This window comes from Sipha flava, unplaced genomic scaffold (genome assembly GCF_003268045.1).
Source record: "Sipha flava isolate LNK unplaced genomic scaffold, YSA_version1 88_pilon_pilon, whole genome shotgun sequence".
Lineage (NCBI taxonomy): Eukaryota > Metazoa > Arthropoda > Insecta > Hemiptera > Aphididae > Sipha > Sipha flava.
In genome coordinates this window covers 423,124-434,494 of record NW_020273630.1, presented here as the reverse complement: position 1 = coordinate 434,494, position 11,371 = coordinate 423,124, and the positions used below count along the sequence as shown (strand labels likewise).

The 11,371-nt window shown below is 25.8% G+C and overlaps 1 protein-coding gene across 1 annotated transcript; it reads right to left on the bottom strand.

The window, feature by feature from the left end:
- Window positions 1–2,108: 2,108 nt before the first annotated feature.
- Window positions 2,109–8,434, bottom strand: LOC112693553 (phosphorylated adapter RNA export protein). The gene is made up of 7 exons (XM_025568668.1): window positions 8,165–8,434; window positions 7,801–8,018; window positions 7,133–7,207; window positions 6,813–7,054; window positions 4,190–4,281; window positions 3,913–4,108; window positions 2,109–2,338 (listed from the first exon to the last, which is right to left on the bottom strand). The coding sequence occupies exons 1-7, from the start codon at window positions 8,204–8,206 to the stop codon at window positions 2,259–2,261; spliced, it is 945 nt and encodes a 314-aa protein (XP_025424453.1). The 5' UTR covers window positions 8,207–8,434; the 3' UTR covers window positions 2,109–2,258.
- Between the last annotated feature and the right edge of the window lie 2,937 nt (window positions 8,435–11,371).

The window sequence follows — 11,371 nt, the reverse complement described above, 5'->3', positions numbered from 1 at the left end:
GTTTTGCTGGTTCTTAAAATATAAATTAGTTTATTATAAAATTATTAATAATGCAGTTAAGCATAGTTTTAAAATTTTTAAATTAAATACATTTTTATTTTTTGAAAACTGTGCACATGATATTTTCAGATATTTCAGTCACAGAAAGATACTGTTGTGACCCTGTGATTTTTCAAGGGTCGCAAGCACGCCACCTAGTTTACGCTACTGCTCATGACAATTTGTTATGGTTGTGCGATAAAATGTATTCTTAAAAGGCAGTAGCCCCACTTATCTGCCTATCTTGGATGAATACTAAATCTATGATTAGCCACACCTGTAAAAATTGACTTCGACGACACTGAGGCACTGACCAATATTTCATACTTCATTGCTTTTATTAAACTAGTTAACTAGGCGACACAAATTTCGCCCAGTAAAAATATTTTATCGTCTATTCAGTGGTCTTCAACCTTTTCAACCCATGACCCACTTTTCTTACCAAATATTTTTCGCGACCCATGTCAACTTCGTAAGCCATGAAAACAAAAAAAAAAAATTTAAATAGTTTAATGTATGCCATTGCAGTAGTGCTTTTATAACTGAATAAATTAATATGTATATTTTTCTAGGTATCTAGGTAATATTTCATTTTTATTTAAGTAATGATATAAAAAAAAACGCATGTAATGATACCGAATAATATGTTATAATACACAAAAAAAAAAATAAGTGTGATATTTGTCCCGAACTGTTTTCATACAAAATACCTCCACCTCCAAGGGCGTAGCTAAGATTTGAATCGGTGGGAGGGGGGCAAAAACATAAAGCGATTAGTGTTAAACTCGTAATTAAAATAATCTACAGATAGACCATTGGATAACACATAAAACGTCTAAACGATTACACGTGTAGATAACACTCAGTCCGACCAAACTATTTTTAGACTTATATCTTATTTAATTTTTGATTTTAATGTAAAACTTACACGTTTGGTATAAATAAATATAATTTAGTTTGAGGCACAGGTGTAGGCAAGTAATAAATATTTTTGCTTAATTTTAAATATTTAAATGCTTATTTTAGTGCTTATAATGATGTTTTTAAATGGTATAAGTCCCGAGCCCTGGTAATAAGTAATAACTAGTGTTTATTTTCATAAGATAGTTGATGATTTATTTTATTCATTAAAAAAATGAAAAATTATTCATTAGTTGGTTTATTATTCGTTAGTCATTAGTCGGTGGTACCCATTACTAGTCGCAACCCGCCAGTTAAAGACCACTGGTCTAGTTGATAGTGTTTTGAGAGACAGGTTGAAACGTAATTAATTATAAAAAAGAAAAATGTTATATAATTTTTATGTGTTTAATATCTTAAATGCAGTTTAGAAATCAAATTCATGAATGTATATTATAATAAAAATTGAATTTTTTATATTATAGTTAAGATTCATAAATACGAACTTGCTTTATTATAATGTATATTGAACCCTACTGAAGAAGCTTGTATTAATTTTACTCTATATTATATTGATATGTCATCATATATATTATATATCATATTCATCTATGTACATCATATATACTTTGAAATAAATATAAATATAAACGCTGTTTGGCGTCAATAAAATAAAATAAATAAAAATAAAAATAAAATGTACTATTTTGTATTAAAAAATAAATAAATATAAATACACAATGTATAAATTTGAATATTATACAATACATTGTCATATTATCGATATTTACTTTTTCTATCAGCATTAAGATTTATTTTTGATAATTATACAGAGCGAACATGAAATACAGTCATACATTGACTATTTTAAGTAATAAATGGTTTGTCACCCATCAAATATTCCTTAAAAAATGCACTGCCATACTTATTATACAATATTCTTTTTAAACAATTCGAAAGTTAGTTAAATAATTATTGATGTCTCTATCTAAACATACCTCCAATATACAGCTAATATTTTAAAAATGAAATATCAATTATTGTCTAGTGAGTTTATCTAATTCTAATACTTTAATAAACCAATAAAAAATAAAATATGTTAAATGAAACAATAATACAACATTGAACAATTTTTTATTATTTTAAACTTAATATTGACATAAAGGTAGTAATAAAAAAAAATGTATAGGTTTATGATGTTTCAAAAAGAATAAAACAGTAATAATAATAAAAAATGTGTACATAATTATAAGTAACGCAACTAGGAAGTGTTGTTTAACAGTTAAACTATTTGTAACAAAATAGGTTTTGGAATATAATTAAGATAAATCTTTATTTTCCAGTGAAGATCTCAATGGTAATGACTCTAATTCTTCATCTAATATTTTTAAGTGATCAGCTGAAAAAAATTAAATAAAATTTAAAAATAATGTACAAGTGAAATATAAATATAATCAAAACATTTAACATATTTATCAAAACAATTGAAAAAAACAACAACCAGTCATCCTCTACTTATGTTTCCAGTTATTCTTTTTATTGACGGGCATAAGAGCCACAAAATATAAATTAAGTAATTTATGTTGAAAGTTAAAAATAATTTTGGTTGCATTATACCCTAATACTACATGGATTATACAACCTGCAGATATATCCGAATTTAGGCCTTTAAAATGTGGATGGAAAAAAAGATTATCAGAATGCCAAAATTAAAATCCTAACTTTGGTGACAACAAAAATGTTGCTCCTATACTTGAATATTAAAAAATACAGTTAAAAGTACTACTTTAATAAATGGTTTCAAAGCATGTGGGCTCTTTCCTTGGAATGCAAATTAAATAGACTACAAATAATACCAAGGCAAAAATTATTATCTTATAAATGGTGCAACAACAATTAGTACTAAATACACTGACAGTAATATTAAAATCTAAATTTTAAAGAATTTTCTGATATTATTGGCGTTCAACAGTATTCAGAATGTTGTTGAAACTAAAAATCAATCTGTATTTCATTTTTTATTAAAATTAAAACATTTTATTTTATACAGAATTTATGAAAAATTAAAAAAAAGGTAATCAACATAACAACAGAGTAGACCTTGATATTGAAATAGGAAAATAAAATGCAGATCAGTCATTAACTGACATTTTTACAACAAAATCTTCTGAAGACTCATTGAGTACTTAAAACCAATTAGAAATTTTAGATATTCCATTACCAATTAACCATCTAGAAACAATAATGAATAACAATAAAATCATATAACTCTAAAAAATTAGAATTATCACCAATTGAGTCATGTTTAGTTTAGCCTAAGATGTTTGTACTATAATTCATTTTAAGATCTTAGTAGTGATGAAAAATTTTTTATTTGTCAAAGCTGTGAAAAATCAGTAATTTTTAATTAAGTTAAGAATACTTAATTGTTAATTTGAGACTTATTATTTTCATTTTATATTGTAATATTTAATTTGTTAATAGTTTCGATAATATAGGTAATATATAATAATAATATATGATAAATACATTATCATATAAAGAAAATGATTTAATGGTAAGTATAAAAATTTGCCAATATACCTGGTAGATACTTTTCTGTAAATTTCTTAATGAAAAAATGGTAAATAAATAAGTTGCTGACAATCACTAGGGAACTAAAACTTAATTTTTCATATAATTTTAATAGGTTTGCACAACTAATGATATGAGTACAAAAACATCAAAAATGGTTCTAATAACAAAATGTTTTGTTATTTTTGTAGAAAACTGTAAGTATAATAAACATATTACTTCTATATCAATTTTGATAATAACATTAGAAAAATAAAAAATTTTAAATAATGGTCAAAGATATTTTAATAATTTTAACCATGATTAAATACAAGATATAGAAACAATAAGAATGAAATTTCCTAAGAATACCAATAAATACATATTTTATCATATGTACTTATAAGTATATTCAAATACCTTCTTTCTTGTCCTGAGCAATGATTTGTTTTAATTTTTCTTTTTTACGTTTAATTTTTTCTCGTTTCTTTTTCTTTTTTATCTCTTCATTTTGTGAACAACCAAATAGATCTTTTTTGGCTGAATTTGGAATAGACTTATCTTCTTTAATTAAATTAAAAAATATTCCTCCAGATGTTCGTCGACGGTTACCATTCTACAACAGAAATATATGGATTACATTTTTAAGTAGACTACAAGTATTTGAAACATCAGTTAATTAAATAAATTTTCAAACCTTTATCATTTGGCCACCATTAGCTTCAATTAAGCAAGTTTTATTATACTTGTCAATAATAATATTTCTATCAATTTTCGATATTACAGACACTAAAAAAAAAAAAATGGTGATAATAGATTAAAATTTTATATATTTATACATGAGATAAGCAATAGTGATTTTATAACACACTAATGTTATTCTTATGACAACTATTCATCATAATATGCACAAGCATTTCTAAAATTGATAGAATAGTTGTATAACTATATAATATGATTAAAAATAGTCATATAAATATTAAAAAATGGTTTGTGTAGATATAAAAAGGTGATTCCTGATTAATACATATCTACATCTTAATTTTAAGAAAATGTATGAGAATAGTACAATAAAAAAAAATTATTTGACTAAAATAATGATAACTTTATCTTAAATTTACCCTAAAAATTAAATACCCTTATAATAAGAACTTTAAAATATTTTTTACTAAATCTGTTGATAAAAATGAAGTAATTTTATAAATAAATAATTTAAAAGACGAAACAGAATCAGATTATGACGAATTATCAGTATTACTACTAAAAAGTAGATGTTTATTAAAAATTATTTAATTTATACATGTATTAAAAGTTTAAAAGAAGAAATTTTTTCATCATAATTTAAAACAATTTATGTTAAACCACTTATTAAGAATGGGAACAAATTAATATTAAATACCTATAGGCCAATGTTGTTGATCAGTAATTTTACAAAGATCCTACAAAAATTTAATCGGTCAAAATGAATAATAATTTTAGAAAATATTAATTTTAACTGTTAAAGTTTTTGTAGGATCTTTAGATTTTGTGAAAACATTTAATATTGTTGACTATAATGAATTATAAAATATCATGCCTGGGCTTAGAATTATTAAAAAAAGTTTTTAATGGTTTTCAAGCTATTTAAATTATAAAATTTAGAAATTTATTAAAAATGAAATGATAATTCAAATTAAATTGTGGTACATAAGGTTGTACACTTGGTCGGGTTTTATTAATCATGTATATAAATAACATACATAATAAATTAATTGATGGAACAATAATTACCAATGCTAATAATACATGTCCACTATTTTCGTACAATTCATGAAACTTAGTACTTACAAAAGCAATTTTTGAATTAAATTGTTTAATTCAAAAATTCAATTTTAAAAAATAATAAATTAACATAAGCTTTTTGTAAGGCATTCTCAATATGGAATAATTCATTTTTTCCATTTCAAAATTCAATAATAAGTAATTATGATAAGTTAGATAATCCAAGCTACTCTAAAATTAATAGAGAAACTAAAATAAAATATCTGAGTTGAATGTTCAATTATAATATAAGATGGAATATACTTATATTAAATAGTACAATGGAACAAGGGAAATTAGAAGTAAATTAAATAAAAATAATACATTTTTAATATTAATAATAAATTAAAAGATAAAGAATATGATGTAGAAAATCGAGACGAGTAGAGGTTTAGGACTAGGGTGGCTTATCCCAAATAGTTCGGACAAAGGCGAAGAAGAATAAATAAATTAATAATTTTAATAAAATAATTTCCAAAGATACCATGAGAATCAAATATATATCCCTGTATCAATCAATATGCTAATATGGAATAATTTTATGGGGAGGTGGTATCACAAAAAACTTAATCCATTAATTATACAGCAAAATAAAGTGATTTATATCAGTCTTAATAAAAGAAAATATAAATAAAATAAAAGAAATAAAGAACTTAGTTTACTATAATCAGTCCTTTACATAAAACATTTTTTTTAGAGGTAGTATATTTAATAATCATAAAAAATGTAGCCTATGATTTTTAAAATTAAAGAAAAAGTATTAAACAAAAATGCAATTTAAGACCTAAAATAACCTAAAATAATCTTATATTGTTCAATTCACTTAAGTTAAACATAAAAAAATACTGAGGAACCAATACTAAAAATAGTGTAAATAAATACATAATCATTTATAATTATTTGATTTCTAAGATATTTGTAAACTATGATAGTATATTTATGTATTAATGCATTTCATATTAAACCTAATTTTTTCTTTTCTGCTGCAATTTGTATTTGTTTATAGTTGTAATTTAAGTGTAAACAATATTTTAAAATAACCTTTATTTAACTTTACCTCCAATTCAAGCTTTGCATATAAGAAATAGATAAACCATAATATGTTATTAAGTAAATTTGTATGATTGTTAATATCAATAAATGGTTACTTTAAAAAAAAAATTCATAAGTTGGAATCATAAGTTGAAAGTAAATATTTGAATGAATATCTATATTGAGCATAGTATTGAACATCTGTTTATGCAGAATTAAAATAAAAATAGTTTCTATAACATAACCCATCTCAATTTTTGATATTATTTACCATGGTACTATCTATATATTATTGATACATTAAATTACTATCTGAATTGATTATATTATAAATAATGTAAATTGCTTATAAGCGTATATAAATGTATATATATACATATATATATGTGTGTGTGTGTGTGTGTGTGTGTGTGTGTGTATGCAGTTGAAAATATGTCAAGATAAATTAAAATCATTGGTTACAACCAAATATATATTACAAAACTTACACATTAAAGTTATGTTGTGTTCATGAAGATTTGTACATAATTCTTCTAAAAACTGATCCATAGGCTTTTCTTCAGATTCACAAATTACAGGCAAAATTCTACTTCTAGTTTTATTATCACTATTATCTCTTTTTTTAACAAATCCTTTTGTATTGACATACTTATAATTACAATTAGTAACTTTGCCATTGCTGTGGGAATATCTTTTTTTCACAACATGATTAAGTTCTAAATCATATTCACTATTGAATTACATAAATGTTAATAAACTAGAATTTAAAACCAAGAATTAAATTTTTGAACAATAATTTCATGCTTACTTCTCTGATTCATATTCAGTTTTTTGATTTGACTTGATGGATGAATAAACTCGCTTACGTTTATGTTCATTATTTCTATATTTAAAATAAACACCATTAAAATAAAGCCAACAATAAGTTTTAACTGTACATAATTATTTCAACACTACAGTAGAATTAATTTTTAATCTTTTACTTTTTTTTCAAACATAATCTACAGCTATATTTAACAAAAACTAAAATAAATAGATTTTTGAAATTCAAGTACAAGTATATTAAAATTGTTTTGGCCTATGAAGGCTCCTTCTAACCATTACAAATTGTAGAAAAATTCTAATTGTATACATAAATACTTATAGCTCAAAAGAAACCTAAGTATCTAACTGATTTTATATCTGACTTTAAATCAAAAAGTATAATTAATACTCTTTAATTTTAACTGCTCGTTGAGAAGAAATTTATATTTTATTCTTACACCAATTGCATACTTATTAAGTATTTTTATATATGTAATTAATTATACACAAGTTTAAAGTCAAAGAAACTAATTCCAATAATATTGTTGTACAAAAGATTAAAACAATAAATTCTACTGTAGAGACCGCTATGTCTCTTGACTTTTAATAATCTTTGAATTTTTAAATTTAAATATCTTGTCCTATAAAAAGTATATTTTTTGAATTAAGTACGTGGGCTTGTAGTTTGGATCATCCATATCAGTGTAACCATCCGTCTTAGAGGTTACTTCAAGGCGGGTAAGACATCCCTCCATCTGTTCTCCAACAACCAAATCCCTCCAGACCGATCCAATTTTTTGATTAACAGTAGTTGTTGCTGTTGTTGTTTGATCATCGTCATATTTGTCAAAATCATCGTCATTGTGCAACTCCAAAATATCTGGATCAGACTGCAGTTAAAACAGTAAATGTCATTATACTAATAGAATGAAACTTGACCGTGTCAGAAATACTTTTGAAAATAAAAAAATTAATTTCATGTACACTAAGATCGTACTTTATTGATAAAATTAATTTCAAACACACAGCACATTACCTCGTTATCAGAGTCGAGAATCGGAGATGTCGAATCCATCATAATTCAAATAGAAATATTCTGTGAAATTCCGTCTACATTGAGCAAAATAAATAATGACCGGTTAGCAACGACAAAAATGAAATGGGAATCCGGCACGGATGATAGTTGGTCGATAACGAAAAAATAGATAACAATAACATCGATAACGAACGAAAACATTCGTAAATCAATTTTCATTCCAGTGTGTGAGTTGAAAGAAATATTAAATTTCCAACGAACGAAAGATATTGTTTGAAAAAGAAATAAAACAGGCTACATTATAATATACGGTAGTCTTCAGGGAAGGGGGGGGAGGTGAATTGGGCAGTTGCCCCTCACCTTATGGTCTATTCAGGGACGTATGTAGACTTACTTCTAGGGGGAAGGGGTGATTCAAATTTTTTCTTTAAGTCAGGTTCAAAATTTACAAGAAAAATGTTAGGTAATATTTAAATCAGGTGAGTCCTTAATATTTATGTTTTTTTTTTTTAATCTAATGCTGGATCCAATAATTGAATCCTAATTATTAATTATTATTATTATTAATTCTAATTATTAGAATCGACTTTTGTGTAGTTGTTTTTTAACAACTGTCTGAGTTTTGAAAGTTAAGTTTGTGTTTTATTTGATTTTTCACTAAGTATGGACACTAAGTATCGTTATTAAATGATTCACATTAAAAAAATTTGATATGTATATCTCACATGATCGACTCCTTAAATACGCTCCTGGCGCTTTGGAGTCCATAGGCTTAATCACTCTGGTGCCCTCCCTCTCCTTATTCACACTACTAAGCAGGTGCGTACACAAAAAAAATGATGTGAGAGGTTTTAGGTTGTATATTTTCATACTTAAATAATCTATTAACCATTTTAACACTATAAAAATATATTTATTAATTTTCCTGAATTTCGTTGGAAGAAGTCCATCCTTCAGAAATGTCCAGATTTTACTACTCAGATCCGACACATCAGCCGAGACGGACCCAGTCAAAGTGCAGTGCCTTTACGATACATCATCCAGATCTAATGCCCAATTAATAAAAATGATGACCGACATCATGTACAGGAAGAGGAGGATAAAAGGCTGCTTGAGAGAGCACAAATCCATAGATAACTACCAAGTTCTATTAATTATATTTTGCCATTTTGACTTATCTAAAAATATGTATTTATATTTTATACATATATTGTAATGCGATAGGTAATACTAATTATTATTATATTAATTAAAATAGCACTGAGTAACAAACTTTTAGGTTTTAGAAATACGAATAAGTATAATCTATTTTATAACGCTTTGATTTTTTTTTTTTTTTAAATAAGCATAGTAAATTATTCTTAGAAATAATAGTGTTATAAAAATGCTATGAAAAAAAATCGTTAAATCGTTTAATTTAATAATTTTTGACCAGGTCGATAACTGCGCAGTTGAAAATTAATTATTAAATGATACTATTAAAAAACTATTAAAAAACTATTAGAAACTATTTAAAAACTATTAATTTTCTTTTTGGTATTAAATGATGGGTATTGCATAAATATTAAATAACAAGATCCCGCAACAGGTACCAAAACAATCAAGAATGTTAGTTCGAAGGATTATTATGCATAACGGTTAATGATTAGATGCAATCAGGGCAACGTTATTCTACGATGTCATCAACTTTGTCAACAGTTTATGATCAACATGTATGTGAAAGATAGAGAGTGAACGATTCAATCAAAAAAATCTGCGTGCGAAGGTTCTCAAAACAATTGTTAGATATCGGTGATGGGAAAGTTACTACAGATGAAACGGGATGTATACAATTACCGACCGATTTCTGCACAATCATTGATTCGCAAGATGCTCTCATTGGCCAGATATTTCTCAATGTACACAAACAATACACAAATCATGAGTGGCTGGCAGAAAAAGTAATTTTAGCAGCAAAAAATGTGGACATCAACGAATTGAATCTCAAGATACAAACATTTGTTACCAGGAGACCTGGTTTCATACAAATCTCTTGATACGGTTTGCGATGCTACTGAAGCTGTAAATTATCCAACAGAATTTTTAAACTCATTGGATTTACCAGGCATTCCACCGCATAATTTATAACTGAAGGTTGGATCTCCGGTTATTTTGCTTCGTAATTTGAACCCACCACGTTTGTGTAACGGCACGCGATTAGTCATTAAAAAATTAATGAAAAATGCTATCGAAGTCATCATTTTCAATGGCAAATTCTGATATGAAAATATATTATTACCTTGAATCCCTATTATACCCACATATGTGCCAATACAATTTAAACGCCTTCAATTTCCAATTAAATTGGCATTTTCAATGACTATAAATAAGTCTCAAGGCCAAACGATGTCTGTCAGTGACTTAAATTTGAAACACATCATGTTTTTCACGCTGACAATTTAAAATGGCGTGCTCTCGAACCATCCAGTTTGTTTGTGTTGGCAAAAAATGGAATAACAACAAATATTGTACACTCTGTTGCAGGCTGTATCCAAATTGCATGCCAAAAAAAAAAATGTCCGAATTGCATGCCAGGTCTTACAGGGGTCCATTAGAATTGCATGCTACGTCTCAATGGTGTATGTTCGAATTGCATGCCGGTTCGATTTTAGCAATTTTTTTTATTACTTATTTTTAATATCCTGGGATGCTGTATTTTTCCAATCCATTTCCCTCTCATTTTGATATCAGTTCTATCTTTCTTATCTATAATAGGTAATATTTCAAAAATTACATCATACAATTTTAAAATTAATCGTCTATACTACTTTATTTCTATAGTCAATACTCTATCTTATCGATATAATAATACTATTATCTGGTATTGGACATCAATTAATGTCTATACATACGTACGTATACATACCTATAGCTTAAAAATTAAATTTTAAACATTTCTAAAAATAAGTTAAATTCTAAATTGCCCTAACACATTACAATTTTTAAAAATTCGCCCAAACGGCTTTCCGGCATGTAATTCGGACATACACCTCTAAGACCTGGCATGCAATTAGAACACTCCAATTTATGTTTATTTTTTTGCCATGCAATTCGGACGCACCGCTGTTGCATTAAGGAATTTATATGGTTTTTTTTCTAATATTGTCATAATTAGCGATATATATATAATTTTAAAGGATTAATTTTAATAAATAATTAAAAAAATAA

Coding starts and splice junctions, on each gene's coding strand:
- LOC112693553 (XM_025568668.1), bottom strand. CDS start 8,206: ATGATGGATTCGACATCTCCGATTCTCGACTCTGATAACGAG. Junction 8,019..8,164: donor TTCTCGACTCTGATAACGAG/GTAATGTGCTGT, acceptor TTTTAACTGCAG/TCTGATCCAGATATTTTGGA. Junction 4,282..6,812: donor ACACAACATAACTTTAATGT/GTAAGTTTTGTA, acceptor TTTTTTTTTTAG/TGTCTGTAATATCGAAAATT.